Raw genomic sequence first — 18,939 nt, 5'->3', positions numbered from 1 at the left:
CACTTGGACTTTTGCAAGCCTCATTTGCATAAATACAAAAATGATCATAAGCCATTATTTTTTTTTGCCATAACTTTTTTATTTTTCTGTCAACGGAGTGGCGTGAGGGCTTGATTTTTGCGGGAGGAGTTGTAGTTTCTATTGGCATCATGTAAAGTACCATTTAATGTACTGGGAAACTGAAAAAAAATTCTATGTAGGGTGGAATTGGAAAAAACTTAATTTTTCCATTTTCTTTTGGGTTTAGTTTTTACATCTTTCACCGTGCTGTAAAAATGACAAATTTAATTTATTCTGCTGGTCAATACGATTACGGCGATACCAAATTTATATAGTTTTTTTTTAATGTTTTACTCCTTTTACAAGGAAAAAACTAATTTGTTAAAAAAATATATTTTTTTTCCATATTTTGAAAGCCATAACTTTTTTTTCGTCGATTGAGCGGTGTGAGGGCTTATTTTTGTGGCATGAGCTGTGGTTTTTATTGGTACAACTTTTTGATCACTTTATATTACAATTTTCATTCGCCGCTAAGTTGACAAAAAAACAGCGATTCTGGCGATCTTTTTATGGCGTTCGCAGTGCGCATTAAATAATGCTATATTGTAATAGCTCAGACTTTTACGAATGCAACGATACCAATTTTGTTTATTTTTTAACATTACTTCAGAGGAAAAATGGGAAAAGGTTTTTTTTTTTTACTTGTATTTAAAAAAAAATTATAATTCACTACTATAGACTATTTACTAAATTTTTTACACAATCTACTAGTCCCCCTAGGGGACTTGAACCAGCAATCGTTGGATCACTGGTACAATAAACTGCAATACTTTTACCGGCTTCTGTTAAGGTGGGATTCACACGACCGGGTCGTTCCCGAGCCCGAGTGTCGGCCGGTAAAATCGGCCATTTTGCCCGGCCGGTTTGCATTAAGTTTTGCATCCGAGCCGGGCCGGGCAGATCCGGACAGTGACATCAGCGGCAACTACTGAAGGGGAATCCCCATGTGGCGTCGCTACAGTAGTAGCAGCTGCAGCAGCAGCAACTGCAGCTGCTAGCGGCGCCATCGAAGGTGTCGCCGGGCCAGGGTGCTTTTAAAACAAGCAGGGGAAGGGAGCCAGCGCAGCGCTCCCTTCCACCTGCTGTACACCCCGGCCCTGCCACACAGTGTACAGCGATGCCATTCGTCAGAATGGCATCAACTCGTCCTCACATGCACTCTGCGCTGTGAGGAGGAGGAGATAGAGCGCAAGCTCCGGAAAACCCGGCCATCACTCGGGACACATCCCGGTGATGGCCGTGTATTACCCGGCCCCATAGACTTCAATGTGAGCCGGGCGGCCGGGTACCCGGGCGAAGATAGAGCATGTCCTACTTTTTGACGACCGGTTTTCCCGGCCGTCAAAAAATCGGTCGTGTGAATAGCCCCATTAGGGGTCTATTATTCCTAATGCAGCCGGGTGCCGGCCAATTTATGAACGGCCGGCACCCGGCCAGGAAACCCTGCCGTGTGAATGAGGCCTAAGTCCTGCCACAGGCACGGCTTAACAGAGGTAGAGTGAAGGCTGTCCTGGGGGCCTTCATTAGGCCCATGGGCTGCCATTACCTTCATCGGCACCCCACGATTGCGTTGTGGGGGCGCCAATGAACTGTCAGAGTGGGTCGCCCCCTCTCTATAACGCCTCAGATGCTGTAGTCAATCACGATTAACTGCAGCATTTGAGGGGTTAAACAGCCAGGAACAGCGCGATCGCTCTTCCTGGCCATTAGTGCCAAGCATCAGCTGTAAAGCACAGATGACACCCACAGCGTATGGAGCGTGCTCCATACTTCTCCCCCAGCACCATGACTTGCACTCATGTCAACGTGTGTTGAGGGGTTAATATGAACATGACAACTGGTTGTCCTAAAACAAAACCCTTAAATAGCCAAAGCACATTCCCCCATTTTAACCAAAGTCAGACTGCATGACCTATACTACAATTCCGAGGGGGAAGACAACGGTTTCCTTGCAGCACTGGCAAGGCCGCACGTCCATGAGGCGAGATGAGCACCGCCACTGAGGCCAGCTGCCGCTACACCATCCTGCACTATAAGTGTTCCTGCGTCTATAGATACAATTACTTGCATACACTTTGAATGTCACCTTTCAATGACGTATCCGGCGTGATGATGTCATAGCGCCGCTTGCGTCGTTGAATGACAGGGCAAGGCACCCTGCCAATCAGTGCCTTTCATCGACGCAAGTGGCGCGATGACGTTCATTTTTCTGTAACACAGAAAGTTTTACCAGAGAAACGCAACTCAATATTTATTGCGCAAATTCTACAGTTTTTAAAAATACCCCACATGTAGCCCTAGTGTGCTAATGGACTGAAACATCGGCCTCAGAAGCAAAGAAGCACCTAGTGGATTTTGGGGCCTCCTTTTTTTTTAGAATATATTTTAGGCACATGTCAGGTTTGAAGAGGTCATGTGGTGCCAAAACAGTGAAAACCCCCCAAAAGTGCGCCATTTGGATTTTGGAGCGCAGGTTTTGCTGGAATGGTTTTCGGGTGCCATGTCACGTTTGGAGGGACCAAAACAGTGGAAACCTCCCAAAAATGACCCCATTTTGGAAACTATACCCCTCAAGGAATTTTCCTAGGGGTATAGTTAGCATTTTGACCCCACAGGTTTTTTGCTGAATTTAGTGGAATTAGGCAGTGAAAATAAAAAAAAAAATCAGAAAAAACAGAAATGTTTAATTTTTACAATGAATAAAGGAGATAAAGAACCCCAACATTTGTAGAGAAATTTCTCCCGATTACGGCAATACCCCATATGTGATCATAAACTGCTGCTTGGACCCACAGCAAGGCTCAGAATGTAAGGAGCGCTATTTGGCTTTTGGAGCTCAAATTTAGCTGGAATGGTTTTTGGGTGTCATGTCGCATTTGCGAAGACCCCTGAGAGACCAAAACAGTGGAAAAACCCCAAAAGTGACCCTATTTGGGAAATTCTTTATTTTTTACGGCGTTCACCATGCGAGCTAAATAATGGTATATTGTAATAGTTTGGACTTTTACGGACGTAGCAGTACCAATTTGGTTATTTATTTATTTTACATTTCTTTAGAGGAAAATTGGGAAAAGTGTTTTTTTTTGGACTTATTATTTATTTAATTTATACATTTTTTTCACTAATAATAAATTAACTTTTTTTTTTTTACTCATTTGTATTAGTCACCCTAGGGGTTTTGACCAGCGATCATTAGATCGCTGTTATAATTCACTGCAATACTAATGTATTGCAGCATATTGTCAGTTTTACAGGCTTCTGTAACAGTGCGATCGCTGTTTCTGTCCATTAGTCCCGGATGTCAGCTGTAAAACACAGCTGACACTTGCAGCGTATGGCGCGGGCTTAGCGCGTGAACCTGCTCCATATACTACCCCACCACGACATGCTATTAAGTTGTGGTGTGTGAAGGGGTTAATGAACAGCAGTTGGTGCAAAGTGAAAAGTTTCCACTGATATGCCATTTTAGTGCACAATATGTTGTGCCCAGTTTGTGCCACTGAAGACAAATACCCCATAAACTGTTAATCGGGTTCTCCCGGGTATGGCAATACCATATATGTGGACGTAAACTGCTGTTTTGGCACGCTGTAGGCCTCAGAAGGAAGGCAGCGCCATTTGGCTTTTGGAGCCTGTTTGGGGTTTTTATAGTATTTCAGTTTATGATGTTGGGGCAAATGTAATCTGTGCGGAGAACATCAGGGCATAATAAGAGGGTATAATAATGCGGTATATAAATAATAATTCATAGATATGTGGCCGGTGTCGCACTGATAATTGGTGTCCGAACTTATCTGCTTTTGGAACACTGCACAATTTCTGTCGCCATATTCTGAGAGACAGAACTTTTTTATCTCCACCAGAGCTGTGTGAGGGCTTACTTGTTGCGGGACAATCTCTGTAATTTTCACTGGTACAAGTTTAAGGAACATGCGATTTTTTTGATCACTTTTATTAAATTTTTTGGCTAGCAAGGTGATTAAAAAAACCATCAATTCAGTTTTTTTTTTTTTACGGTGTTCATCGTGCGCTATAAATTAAATTTTACTTTATTCTGCAGGTCGATACGATTACAGCGATACCATATGTTTAGAGTTTTTTTATGTTTTGTAGCGTTTGCGCAATAAAATCCCTTTTTTAGAAAATAATACATTTTCTGTGTCACCATATTCTGAGAGCTATAACGTTTACATTTTTCAGTCAAAAAAGCTGTGTAAGGGCTTGTTTTTTGTGGGACGGGTTGTAGTTTTTAATGCTACTATTTTAGGGTACATTCGACTTTTTGATCACTTTTTACTCTAGATTTTGGGAGGGGTGTAGACCAAAAAATAGTGATTCTGGCATTGGTCTTTACTTATTTGCGGTGTTCACCGCGCGGGGAAAATAACATTATAGTTTTACAGTTTGGGTCGTTACGAACACAGTGATACCAAATATGTATACATTTTTTTAACGTTTTCATTTTTTTCCTATAATAAAACACTTCTTAAAAAAGCATTTTTTGTTTTTGTAACTTATAACCTTTATTTTTACACTTTTATAAAATATTTTTATTAACTTTTTCCAAACTTTTTTTTGTCCCACTAGGGGATTTGAAGACTTGCAGCTCTGATTGCTGTTAGAATACATTACACTGCCTATGTAGTGTAATGTATTCTAACTGTCAGTTTGATACAGACAGTGATGTACTAGGAAGCGTATGAGGACCAGCTGGAAGCTTATCCACATAGGCTTCCGTACATGGCAGACCTGGAGGCCATTGTCTGGCCTCCAGTTGCCATGCCAACCATCGTCAGCGCCCGAAATCGAAATGCGGGGCTGCCAATGTGCTTCAAACCGCCTAAATGCGGTTTAACCCCACATCTAAGGGGTTAATTGCCTAAATCAGCGCCAATGGGCCGCTGATCGGCAAGTGGGAGACCAGGGTAGATACCCTGCACAGTTAACCGCTGCTGTGGTATAGTGGCGTGCGGCGGTTAACTGTTAAACTCCAGACATAACTGCACGTCAAGGTGCGCTAACTAACTGCTCACCGTGATGTGCAGTTACGTCAAGGTGTGGGAGGGGTCAATGTAAATATTTATTCTGCTTTTAATCAGTACTGTAGTCACTGTATGCTCTGTAGCGAGATAATGGGTGGTATGGATTTTTTGGGGTATGGAAATTTATTTTTTAATTATCGCCTCAGGCAGCAGAAAAGCTAGAATCGGCCCGGAGTTCTGTTGTCCTGGGTTGGAATCTTATTAAGGACACCATCTGCATGGAGTTTGTATGGTTTTCCTCCTGTGTTTTCCATTTTCTTCCTACACTACAGAAACATACTAAATCAGTTTATTGGTTTCCTATGACATTAGCTCTAGTTTGTGTCTGAGTTAGGGACATTAGATTGTGAGCCCCATTGGGAACAAGGACTGATGCGAATGGTAACAATTTCTTTGCAACGCTGCAAAATATGTTGGTGCTAAATAAGCAATAGGAAATAAATCTCCAACCCTAGGGAGAAGACCTACCGATCTAAGAGAAGTTCCGAAACATCAGGACCGTGAAAAGGCTTCTATAGTGGATTTTTTTTTTCTTAAATAACCCTTAAAGTAATGTAAATGTAGATATGTAAATATATAATTGGTGGAATTGCTCTTTAGGCCCTCAACTAAAAGTTTTTTTGACAATTGCAGCAATTACAATAAATTCATATTCTGCAATAATCTGTATTCACGACTGAGAACAAGACAAAGCCATAACCCTGCTTCTGATTACAAATGAGATCTTGCACAGGCCAGAAATCAATTTACAAAGTCTACATGTAGATCAAAGGAATGTCTCTTACCTTGGGGCCGGTCATCAGAAAATTGTTCACTGACCTGCAAGAGTCAGAGCAAACCATTAATTGAAAGAAACAAACCCCAGCTTCATCATTCAGACCATTCCAAGAATTTTTCATTCACTTATTTTATTATGAGTAAATGCGTGATGGATTTGATGAGACACAGACAGATACAATATGTTGACAAAAGTATTGGGACACACCTCTTAATCATTGAATTCAGGTTTTTCATTCAGTCCCATTGCCACAGGTGCATAAAATCCAGCACCTCGCCATGCAGTCGCCTTTACAAATATTTGTGAAAGAATAGGTCGTTCTAAAGAGATCACTGATCTCCAGCGTGGTCCTGTAATAGGATGTCACCGTTCGAACAAGTCAGTTCGTGCAATTTCTTCCCTCCTAGATATTCAACTGTGAGTGGTATTTTTGCAAAGTGGAAGCATTTAGGAACCACAGCAACTTAGCCACAAAGCGACACACCACGTAAAGTTACAGAGCGGGGTCGCTGCGTGCTGAGGCGCGTAGTGCATAATAGTCACCAACTCTCTGCTGACTCAGATCCAAACCTCCTCGGTCATTAACTTCCGCACAAAAACTGTGCGCCGGGATATTCATGGCAAGGGTTTCCATGACCCGAGCAGCTGCATACAACACGTACATCACCGAGCATAATGCCAAGCGTTGGATGGAGTGGTGTAAAGCCGCCGCCACTGGACTCTGGAGTAGTGAAACGTGTTCTGTGGAGTGATGATTCGCGCTTCTCTATCTGCCAGTCTGATGGACGAGTCTGGGTTTGGTGAATGCCAGGAGAACGTTACCTGCTTGACTGCATTGTGCCATCTGTAAAGTTTGGTGGAGGAGGGATAATGCTATAGGGGTGTTTCTAAGGGGTTGGCCTAGTTCGAGTGAAGGGAAATCTTAATGCTTCATACCAAGACATTTTGGAAAATTGTAGCTCCTAACGTTGTTGGAACAATTTGGGGTTCAGCCCTTTTCTGTTCCTGTACGAATTTGCCCAGTGCACAAAGCAAGGTTCATAAAGGAATGGTTGGGTGAGTCGGGTGTGGAAAAACTTGACTGGCCGCACAGAGTCCTGACCTCAACCCCATCAAACACCTTTTGTATGAACTATAATGGAGATTGCGAGCCAGGCCCCCTCCTCCAACATCAGTGTCTGACCCCACAAATGCTCTTCTGGATGAAATGGGAAAAAATTCCCACAGACACAATACAAAATCTTGTAGATAACCTTCCCAGGAGAGTGGAAGCAGTTTTACTGCAAAAGGGGTGTGTGGGGGGGACGACTCCATGTTAATGCCTATGAATATAGAATGAGGTGTCATAAAAGCTCCTGTAGGTGTTTGTTTATATAGTGTGTCTATGTGTTCACAGATTTTATAGGCTGAAGCTTAACCCCTTAGTGACCAGCCTATTTTATGCCGCTATGACCAACCAATTCCTTTTGTTTTTCCATCGTCGCATTAAAAGAGACATAACTTTTTTATATTTACATCGACATAGCTTATGAGAAATTGTTTTTTGCAGGATGAGTTGTATTTTGCAATGGAATAATTTTTGGGTACATATAATTTTTTGGATGAAGTTTTATTAAAACAGCAATTATGCCATGGTTCTATGCATTTTAAATTTACGCTGTTCACCGTGTGGTGTAAACAACATGTTACCTTTATTTTATGGGTTGGTACAATTACGGCGATACCACATATGTAGAGGTTTTTTTTATATGTTTTACTACTTTTGCACAATAAAAACACTTGAACTAAAATTATTTGTTTTTGCATCGTCGCTTTCCAAGAGCCACAACTTTTGTATTTTTCTGTCGATGTCGCTATATGGGGGCTTGTTTTTTGTGACATGATATGTAGATTTTATTGCTATCATTTTGGGGTACAAGGGTCTTATTGATTAACTTTTATTTGTTCTTTTGTTGGGGAGGGGAATGGGAAAATAGCAATTGTTTTTGGTGTTTTTTTTTTTACCTTGTTCACCTTGCGGTTTAAATAACATGGTAACTTTATTGTTCAGGTCATCCTGATCGAGGCGATACCAAATATGTATGTTTTTATTTTTGTTTTACACTTTTAAAAAATAAAATCATTTTTTATTTTTTTACGGTTAACATTTTTAAATAAAAAAAATTCACATTCATTTTTTTTTAAGTCTCACCAGGGAAAGCTTTTGATTGCTTATTTAATGCTTTGGTATACTTAGTATACCAAAGCATTATTGCCTGTCAATGTAAACTCTATGAGGCCATGCCTACCTATTAGGCACATAGCCAGGGCCCTGACAGCCATTGTAACACATCGATGGCCCGCGAACGCATTTGTGGGCCACCGATGGGTTACAGAGGGAACCCCCTCCCTTTGTAAACCACTTAAAGAGGCTCTGTCACCAGATTTTGCAACCCCTATCTGCTATTGCAGCAGATAGGCGCTGCAATGTAGATTACAGTAACGTTTTTATTTTTAAAAAACGAGCATTTTTGGCCAAGTTATGACCATTTTTGTAATTATGCAAATGAGGCTTGCAAAAGTCCAAGTGGGTGTGTTTAAAAGTAAAAGTCCAAGTGGGCGTGTATTATGTGCGTACATCGGGGCGTTTTTAATACTTTCACTAGCTGGGTGCTCTGAAGAGAAGTAACATCCTCTTCTCTTCAGAACGCCCAGCTTCTGACAGTGCAGATCTGTGACGTCACTCACAGGTCCTGCATCGTGTCGGCACCAGAGGCTACAGTTGATTCTGCAGCAGCATCAGCGTTTGCAGGTAAGTCGATCTTACCTGCAAACGCTGATGCTGCTGCAGAATCAACTGTAGCCTCTGGTGCCGATGTGGCCGTCATGATGCAGGACCTGTGAGTGACGTCACAGATCTGCACTGCCAGAAGCTGGGCGTTCTGAAGAGAAGAGGATGTTACTTCTCTTCAGAGCACCCAGCTAGTGAAAGTATTAAAAACGCCCCGATGTACGCACATAATACACGCCCACTTGGACTTTTAAACACACCCACTTGGACTTTTGCAAGCCTCATTTGCATAATTACAAAAATGGTCATAACTTGGCCAAAAATGCTCGTTTTTTAAAAATAAAAACGTTACTGTAATCTACATTCCAGCGCCTATCTGCTGCAATAGCAGATAGGGGTTGCAAAATCTGATGACAGAGCCTCTTTAAATTCCGCGGTCGCTATTGAACGCAGCATCTAAGGGGTTAAACTGTCGCAACCTAAGTAAACTTCAATTGTGACCACTAGAGTAGGATCCTGGCTGCCATCAGACAGCAAAGCACCTGCTCCAGCCTGCACAGTACACCCATGCAGGACTTAGACTAGGCTGCCGAGGAAAGGCGGCGGCCTAGCCTAAGGCCCGTTAGTGACCACCGTGAAAAGGCGTATTGATGGTCACTAACGGGTTAAAAGTAAATTCCTCAAAAGCAAAAATAAAAGGGCATTTAGTATTTGAAGATGTCAAATATTTAGTCATTTATTTACATTTTAATTAAACCATAGCGTTAAATAGTCACATGTTTACATGTTAATTAACCTGTGTACCTATGGTTTTATTTTTAGGCTGTATTTACCAATAGGGGTTTTTTATGAAAACACAATACAGCTCAATGTATCAGTTTGAAGTCCAGGCAGAGGATGGTCAAGACTGGATACAATTGTAGCAAACTAAGAATAACGTATGGGGTGTTCAGCCTCTGGAAGTAAACAGTGATGCACAAAAGACAGGAAGGGTGTGTTTGGGTTGGGATGGAGTTCCGAAGGGTTATTTGGGGGGTAGCGTCAAGGATCTTATTTATTTAGGAGGTCTGGGGTTGTTTTTGTTTTTTAAATCAGGGGTCTGGTCTGGGGTTTTAAATCATTGTGATGTGTGGTTTGAGGTCTGATTTTTTTTACAGCGTACCTTCAGTTATGATTATAGTGCAAGAGTTTCCAATATAATCGTATATCTGTTATGGTATATTGATGTTAAATTGCAGCACAGACTGGGCGATGTCCTCGCTACGCGATGCACATCAAACAGTTGGAGAGAGCTGTAGTCGTCACACGGACCTATGTATTTCAATGGGGCCGTTCACATGGCCGCTGTTTCAACGAAGCGTGTAATGGGTCCGTGAGAAAATAGGACATGTCCTATTTTTTTGCGCTTCACGCATCCCTCCGTAGACTCTAGTCTATGGGGGATGCGTGATAACGCAACCCGCAGCGTACAGCACGGATGCAACGCTCGTGTGAATCTAGCCTAACACAATGGTTTAGAAAAAAGATTATATTACAAACTCTCTTAATAGAATAGTTTTTCTTTTATAACTAGAAGGACGCTTTAAGGGTCTGGTCTGAGGTCTGAATTTATTTTGGGGCCTCCACTGCCCTCCCATCCTACATTTATGGCTTATGTAAGTGTGTGTGGTATCATTTTTTTGTGTTTTTTTTTTCACACCCCCCTTAGATTTTAGATTTAGGCCGGATTCACACGAGCGTGTGCGTTTTGTGCACGCAAAAGGTCCATAAAAGCTCCGTGTGTCATCAGCATATTATGCGCGGCTGCATGATTTTCGCGCAGCCGCCATCATTATGACATTCTAATCTTTCATATGACACCAGGATCGCAGTTCTAGCTGTGACACAACCGGAGGTATCACCAGTTGAATACACAGTCAGGAATGCAAGCTGTATGCTATATGATCACTCTGTTGCTGGGCAGGGAAGGGGAGAAGCTGTATGCTGATTGGACAGCGTCATACAGAAAACATTACACCCCCATAGTGAAAAGAAAGAGTCACCTCCCATTTGGGAAGTATAGCCAAATTAGCATATTTAGAAAAATGATCATAACTTTGAAAATAATAAACGTTTAAAAAAAAATAAAAAAATCACACTGTAGTTATCAGCAGCAAAGCGCCTATTAGATTAGTTAGGAGATAGGGAATTGATAAAGTGGTGACAGAGTCTCTTTAAGCGCGGTGGTCTGAAAAAAACCAAAAATACTGAACTATGGCCAAAAGTATAAAGTATTTAGAGAAAAAAAAGAAAAATCGTTGCAAAGCAAGAAAATCTTGCCATTAGTCAGCATGAGGGGAAGTCTGGTAGGTTTTGGGGATGTGTGGCAGTTTGTGACAATGGAAATATGTGCTAAAGAGAAGAATGAATTGTAATAAACATCAATATGCAATGTTAAATACTTTTGTATCAAAAAGACAAAAAGTATCGTAGGTATGACACCTTTATTGGCTAATGAGAAAAAAGATATATGCAAGCTTTCAGAGCACACAGGCTCCTTCTTCAGGCAAATTTACAAATGAATGACTTAGAAAAAAAGCACGTTACACAAAGAAATTTAGTACATGAGGTGATACATCATTAATATAAGCCGGGGCAATCAAACAGAGGTTAAAGGGGTGATGACTTATAGGGAACCTGTCACCAGCATTTTACCTATTAAAGCAGCAATACCTGGTGGAAGTGGGTGAAAAATCATATTTATGTAACCTATAATTATCTCAGAAGGAGGCTCTGTACCTTTAGTATTCAGTTTAGTGTTCCCACACCGTATGCTAATGAGCAGATGAGAGTCATATCTTTGCTTGAAAAGAGTCATATCTTCATTCCTCAGGCCTTTCCGAGTTTACCCCGTCTCTTTACTTGATTGACAGCTACTCGCCTCCCCCCCCCCAACACACACTAAATCCCGTGCCTGTCATCGATGTCCTGTTCTGGTGCGTGCGCTCAAAGGAACGCCAGATTATTACTATAAAAGGCGCAAATTGTTTGCAGTCCACTATTTACGGTAGGAGGAGCAGTTTAACAGAGGGGATAACGCCAATGAACTTTTGACATCAGCAGCCAGCAAGGGGTGAGTAGAGCTCAATAGGTGAAATGCTGGTGACAGGTGCCCTTTAAGAATTAAAGGGTTTTCCCACCAGGGACCTTTATGACAAATCCACAGGATGTGTCATGTCAGATAGATGTGTGTCTCACCTCTGAGACCCGCACCTATCTTTAGAACGGGGCCCCCTAAACCCCATTCTACCTTCTTCTGCTCTCACTGCCTCCCGGCCACTTCCTGACTTTATGGTCGGGAGTTACGATAACAGCGTAGTCCGCTGAGCTACGCTGTTTCCGTAGGTCCCATAGTAGTGAATAGCAGTTATGGAAGCAGCGTAGCATGCAAGCTAAGCTGTTTCCATAACTACTATTCAGTTCTATTGGACTTACGGAAACTGCGTAGCTCAGAGAGCTATGCTGTTTCCTTCTTTATGGTCAGAATTCACCTGCCGGAATTTTTGGTCGGAATTCCCAGAGGTGGGACTTGCATCTATCTGACATTTATGACATATCCTGTGGATATGTTATAAATGTCCCTGGTGGGAAAACCCCTTTAAGGGATCTGGAGTCAGTCTGATGGGGGAGGTGATGTGTGTCCATGTAATGGCTCATAAATACAGGTGTTAGATTGAGGCCTTTGTGTCAATGACTGGAATGTTATCAGCTTGAATTCCCAATTTTTTTTCTCGGTCGTACTTAAAATGACTCTTCAGTATTAGTGGAGAAATTTGGAGAAAAAATTGAATATACTTAACCTGATGAAGGGGCCAGTTCGGCCTTGAAACGAGTCGTTTTATCTGTACAATTAAAATTTAGTTTGACTACGGCTGCGCTCTTGTATATTGCATTTTTTCTCCAAATATCTCCATTATACACAGCGAGGCTACCACGGCTTTCGAATCGGAATTTGGGCTGCAACCTTACCCCAAGCATTCCACCTAGGTGGATTATTGGAGCACGCTTTTTTGGATGTTATGCTCCTAGCATAACTATACCAGGTCAGCATATTTAACCACCGCTTCTCATATCTTTGGGATTACTGGTTCATGCACTATGTGCGCTTTGTACTTTTTTCTTTTTTAATATAGTCTTCAGTATTAGGACCTTTAAATCTGCCAAACTTTTGTCTGGTCCAGAGAAGTGTTTTCCCACAGGTGTATCCACCTCCTGTTTTATTGTATATCTGTAGATTCATCCTGGTTTGTAGTTTTTGTTTCATTTCTCTAATGTAGATTCCTTTATCTATGCATCTAGTACATAGGATCATGTACACTACATTGGAGGATGTACAGGGGAACGTGCCAGTGATTTTATAGTCCTGCTGCGTGTTTGGTATCTGGATGGTGTTTGATGACAAGATGTTGGTACAGGTCTTGCATTTTCTACTGTTGCAAGGAAAAGTGCCAGTCTCTGATGGTGGTGAGAGGGCACTTCTGACCAGGAGATTCCTTAGGTTTGGTGGCTGTTTGTATGCAAGGAGAGGTAAGTACAGGAATATTTCCTTCAATGTATTGTCTTTGCTAAATACAGGTTGGAGATCAGCAGCAATTTTCCTCAAGATGTTCATTTGTGGGTTGTATATGACCACTAGGGGCACCCTGCTGTAGTATTCCTTCTTTTTGTACTCCAGAAGATTGCTCCTTGGAATTCTTGTTGCTCTTTAGATCTGATCATCTATAATCCTTGGATGGCATCCCTGTTGTAACAATGTATTCCTCAGTGATAGCAGGTGTTGTTCTCTGTCCCCACTGTCTGAACAGATCCGTATGTACCGCAGAGCCTGGCTGTAGATTATGGATTCCTTTATGTGTCTCGGATGGAAGCTGTTCCATCTCAGATATGCTGGACGGCCTGTAGGTTTATGGTAGATTGTTGTTTGTATGGTATTGCTTCTCATGTATATGGTCATGTCCAGGAAATGTATTTGAGATGTGGAGTAGTTCAGAGTGAGTTTGATGGTAGGATGGAACTTGTTAAAGTTTTTATGGAAAGAAAGCAGTTCATGTTCAGAGCCTGTCCAGATTATCAGCAGGTCATCAATGTACCGGAAATATGCTAGAGGTTTATTTGTGCAGGTTGACAAACTCCTCCTCTTTTTTGGCAATGAAGAGGTCAGCATATTGTAGTGACATTTTGCTAGCCATAGCGCTTCCCATACATTGCAGATATATGTCTGTCAAATAAAAAATAATTGTGTTGGAGTACGAACCTGATGAGTTGTAGGGCTGGCTCTGCCGCTAGATTGATTTTTTGAAGAAAGTGTTGGCATGCGGCTATGCCATCCTCATGGGGGATGTTAGAATACAGAGACTCCACATCTATAGTTGCCAATATTGTTCCCTCTGGTAGTGGACCTAGGGCTGAGAGTTTGCAGAGGACGTCTGTGGTGTCCTGGACATAACTGGGTGTGCACCTCACCAAGGGCTTTAGAAGATTTTCCACCCAGCCAGAAATATTCTCAGTTAAAGTCCCAACACCAGAAATGATTGGTCTCCCTGGATTGCCTTCTTTATGTATTTTGGGTAACATGTAGAATGTACCCATTCTGGGATTGTCCGGTATATGGTCCAGTACACTGTCTGACACAACGTTGAAACTATTGATGATATGGACAAGTTCCTCTGTGTATTGTTTAGTGGGATCTTCTTTAAGCAGGGTGTCATATTCTTTTGTCTGAGAGTTGTCTGTGTGCCTCCTGGATGTAATCAGATGTATACAGCATTACTACAGTGCCTCCTTTATCAGCTGGTTTGATGATGATGTCTTTGTTGGTGTCACGAAGGGTGCGTGGACCCACTGGGCCGTACCGCCTTAACGGTAAGGCAGCAGGCCAACAGGACACAGGTCAAAGTCTATAGTTCGTATAGACAGTAGCAAGACAGGCTCAGATGGGACTAGGCAGCATGCAGGCACGAGGCATGGTGAAGCAGGACAGGCGAGGTACTCAGCGCAGCACGACTCCAACCGAATATGGCACTTCTACCAGGATAACACGGGATAGAGGTTACAGGTGGCAGGAACGGGGAACATTGGGAACTGGAGACACTTAGTGGACCATTTGCAGAGACAAACTTAGGTAATGAGAACAACTCTCAGGAAATGCAGGGAGGAGCAGAGACCTTCTTATAGTCCAGGGTGACCTGGGAGCAATCAGCTCAATCTCACACATGTGTGAGTTCTAGCTCCTTAAAGAGGCTCTGTCACCAGAATTTGCAACCCCTATCTGCTATTGCAGCAGATAGGCGCTGCAATGTAGATTACAGTAAAGTTTTTATTTTTTAAAAACGAGCATTTTTGGCCAAGTTATGACCATTTTTGTAATTATGCAAATGAGGCTTGCAAAAGTCCAAGTGGGTGTGTTTAAAAGTAAAAGTCCAAGTGGGCGTGTATTATGTGCGTACATCGGGGCGTTTTTAATACTTTTACTAGCTGGGCGCTCTGATGAGAAGTATCATCCACTTCTCTTCAGAACGCCCAGCTTCTGCCTGATCACTGCTGTGACGTCACTCACAGGTCCTGCATCGTGTCAGACGAGCGAGGACACATCGGCACCTGAGGCTACAGTTGATTCTGCAGCAGCATCAGCGTTTGCAGGTAAGTAGCTACATTGACTTACCTGCTAACGCCGAGGCTGCTACAGAATCAACTGAAGCCTCTGGTGCCGATGTGTCAGACACGATGCAGGACCTGTGAGTGACGTCACAGATCTGCACTGCCAGAAGCTGGGCGTTCTGAAGAGAAGTGGATGATACTTCTCATCAGAGCACCCAGCTAGTAAAAGTATTAAAAACGCCCCGATGTACGCACATAATACATGCCCACTTGGACTTTTACTTTTAAACACACCCACTTGGACTTTTGCAAGCCTCATTTGCATAACTACAAAAATGGTCATAACTTGGCCAAAAATGCTCGTTTTTTAAAAATAAAAACGTTACTGTAATCTTCATTGCAGCGCCTATCTGCTGCAATAGCAGATAGGGGTTGCAAAATCTGGTGACAGAGCCTCTTTAAGGCTGGACTGAGCTCGCGAACGCACCCTAGTGGTCACCGCAAAACAGAACGGCCGCATGTGCAGACATCTCTGGAGAGAAGGACGTCGACAGGATGGGAGGAGTTCGTGGTCAGTGACCAAGGACGTTACAGTTGGATTTTAGTGATTTTGTGGCATTCCTTTCCTCCATGCTGAGATTGTGTGTTACTTTGTGCTGTTGGTCCAAGATCTCAGATTTAACTTTTTTTCTGAAACAGTCTATGTAGTAATCCAGAGTTGGATTGTGTCCATATTGTGGGGTCCAGTTTGTCTTCTTCTTTCTTGATGTTTCTTGTCCCATCCTAGCTTGTGATGTCATATCTGTTTTGTCAGAAAATAATTCTTTCAGCCACAATCTGTGGAAGTGTAACTTCTTAACCCCTAAATGACCGCCAATACGCCTTTTCACGGAGGCCATTAAGGGTACTTATGCCAGAGCGCCGCCTTTTCACGGCGCTCTGACATAAGCCCGGCACAGGTGTCCTGTGCCAGCTAAAGTGGGTGTCGTGCGGTCTAAAGACAGCCGGACACCTGCACTAACGGGTGTGATCGATTTCAACATAGATCTCACCCATTTAACCTCTTAGATGCGGAGCTCAATAGCGAGTGCCGTATCCAAGTGGTTTTGGAGGGAGGGGGCTCCCTCTCTCACCCCATCGGCACCCTGCAATTGCAATCATAGGGTGCCAATGGCTTCTATGGCAACCGAGGGCTTAACAACGGCCCCCAGATCTGCCTGTAGTGGATGCCTGCTAAGCCATGCCTGGACATGACTTAGCAGGTGCCTGTCAGTTTTACACAGGGAATAATACACAGGGAATAATACGCTGCAATACAGAAGTATTGCAGTGTATTATAAAAGCGATCAGAAGATTGCATAGTGAAGTCCCCTAGTGGGACTAAAAATAAAGTTATCAAAAAGTTTAATAAAGTTAATAATAAATAAATTAAAATCCCAAATAAAATAAATGAAAAACCCACCTTTTCCCTTATAAATTACTTTAATAGGAAAAAACAAAAAATTAAAACATGACAGATATTTGTAATCGCCGCGTTCGTAACGACCCCACCTATAAAGCGATTACGTTATCTAACCCGCACGGAGAACGCCGTAAAACATAAAATAAAAAACAATGCCAAAATTGCTGTTTTCTGTTCATCCTGCCTTCAGAATTTGTGAAATTCAGAAGTGATTGAAAAGTCGCAATTACTCCAAAATGGTACCAATAAAAACTAGAAGTCGTCCCGCAAAAAACAACCTCATACAGCTGCATCGGCGTAAAAATAAAACAATTATGGCTCTTAAAACATGACGCTAGAAAAACACATAATTTTGAAAAAAAACTGTTTTTACTGTGGAAAAGTAGTAAAACATACTAAATCTATATAAATTTGGTATGACCGCAATCGTAATGACCCACTGAATAAAGTTATTATGTTATGTATTCCACACAGTAAACGGCGTAAATCTAAGACGCAAAAAAGAGAGGCGAAATGTATGGTTTTTTTTCCATTACCCCCCAAAAAGTTAATAAAACTTAATAAATTATATGTACCCCAAAATGGTGCTATTAAAAAATACAACTTGTCCTGCAAAAAACAAGACCTTCTACAGCTATGTCAATGCAAAAATAAAAAGTTATAGCTCTTGGAATGCGACGATGGAAAAATGCAAAAAATAGCTTGGTCATGAAGATTTAAAATGGTCACTAAGGGGTTAAATGTTGTCATTCGTTCAATTGTAAACCTACCTGAAGAAGGAGCCTGTGTGCTCTGAAAGCTTGCATATATAATTTTTAGGGTATGGTCACATGCAAACTCCAAAACGTCTGAAAATACAGAGCTGTTTTCAAGGGAAAACAGATCCTGATTTTCAGACGTTTTTTGAGCAACTCGCGTTTTTTGCAGCTTTTTTTACGGCTTTTTTTTTTAGCTGTATTCAATAGAGTCTATGAAAAACGGCTCCAAAAACGGCCCAAGAATTGACCTGCACTTCTTTTTCGTGGGCGTTTTTTTCCGCGGCCTTTTTTCAAAACGACTGGAACAGAACACTGTTTTTCCCATTGCAATCAATGGGCAGATGTTTGGAGGCATTCTGCTCCCGACTTTTCGGCGGTTTACGGCCGGAAAAACTGCCGAAAATAGACCGTGTGAAGATACCCTTATAGTTAGCCAATAAAGGTATCATACCTACATTACTTTTGTCTTTTTTGACACAAAAGTATTTAACATTGCATATTGTTTCTGGCTAACATGGTACTACACTATTTTTTACTGTACTTTATAAAATTGGCTTCCAGGATTTGTTGAGGTTTATTAAGATGGTGAAGAAAGTGAAATATCGCAACAAGATTATGCTCTAAACCATACTTTAAAAAAAAATAAAAAATCAACCGTGAACTACTTTAACCCCTTCCCGACATTTGCCGTATGGATATTTCATGGAAAGCCAGTGCTTCCCGCATTTTGCCGTGTCCATACCGTGTCTATACGACAAATGCATGACACCGGCTCAGAATCTGAGTCGGTGCCATCATCGCCGGATGTCAGCGGTGTATTCCAGCCGACATCCGGCTGTAATGGTGGGGACTGAAATTAGCTTCGATCCCCGCCATTAACCCCTTAAATGCAGCGGTCAAATGCGATCGCTGCATTTAAGGTGTTTGCAGCTCATCGGCACTGCAGCAATGAAATTGCTGAGGTTCCAGTGGCTGCAATGGAAACCGGAAGCCTAATACTGGAGTCCCGGTCTGCCTAGCACGAAAGCCGTTGAGGCCCCACCCGGAGGCGGGGCCTGAAAGGCTTCTGTAGCCGACGGCAAGATGGCGCCGGCTCAGAGGCTGAGCCGGCATCATCAGCGGTGGATGTCAGCTGTATGTTACAGCTGACATCCACCTGTAATGGCAGGAACCGGTGCTAGCTCCGATCCCTGCCATTAACCCCTTAGATGCAGCGATCGCTGCATCTTAGAGGTTGCTAGCAGATCGGCAGCGACTGCTGCTATGGCAACAGGAGGCCTAACAATGGCCTCCTGCTCTGCCATTACAGAAGCCGATTAGGCCCCACTGGGAGGCGAAGCCTAATCGGCTTGAGGTCAGTGAATGACTGACAGATCTAATACATTGCACTACATAGGTCGTGCAATGTATTAGAAAAAAACAAACCAGACCGT

General features: G+C 42.4%; 1 protein-coding gene across 1 annotated transcript in view; it reads right to left on the bottom strand.

Moving 5' to 3' along the window:
• Positions 1–18,939, bottom strand: part of WNT8B (Wnt family member 8B) — a 50,904-nt gene that overhangs the window by 16,143 nt on the left and 15,822 nt on the right. The window contains exon 2 of the mRNA XM_075842729.1: positions 5,888–5,921. Coding sequence (XP_075698844.1) covers positions 5,888–5,921 — 34 coding nt within the window. The remainder of the gene's footprint in view (positions 1–5,887; positions 5,922–18,939) is intronic.

The sequence above is a fragment of the Rhinoderma darwinii genome, chromosome 11 (genome assembly GCF_050947455.1).
Source record: "Rhinoderma darwinii isolate aRhiDar2 chromosome 11, aRhiDar2.hap1, whole genome shotgun sequence".
Taxonomy (NCBI): Eukaryota; Metazoa; Chordata; class Amphibia; order Anura; family Rhinodermatidae; genus Rhinoderma; species Rhinoderma darwinii.
This window is presented reverse-complemented; position numbering and strand designations above follow the sequence as displayed.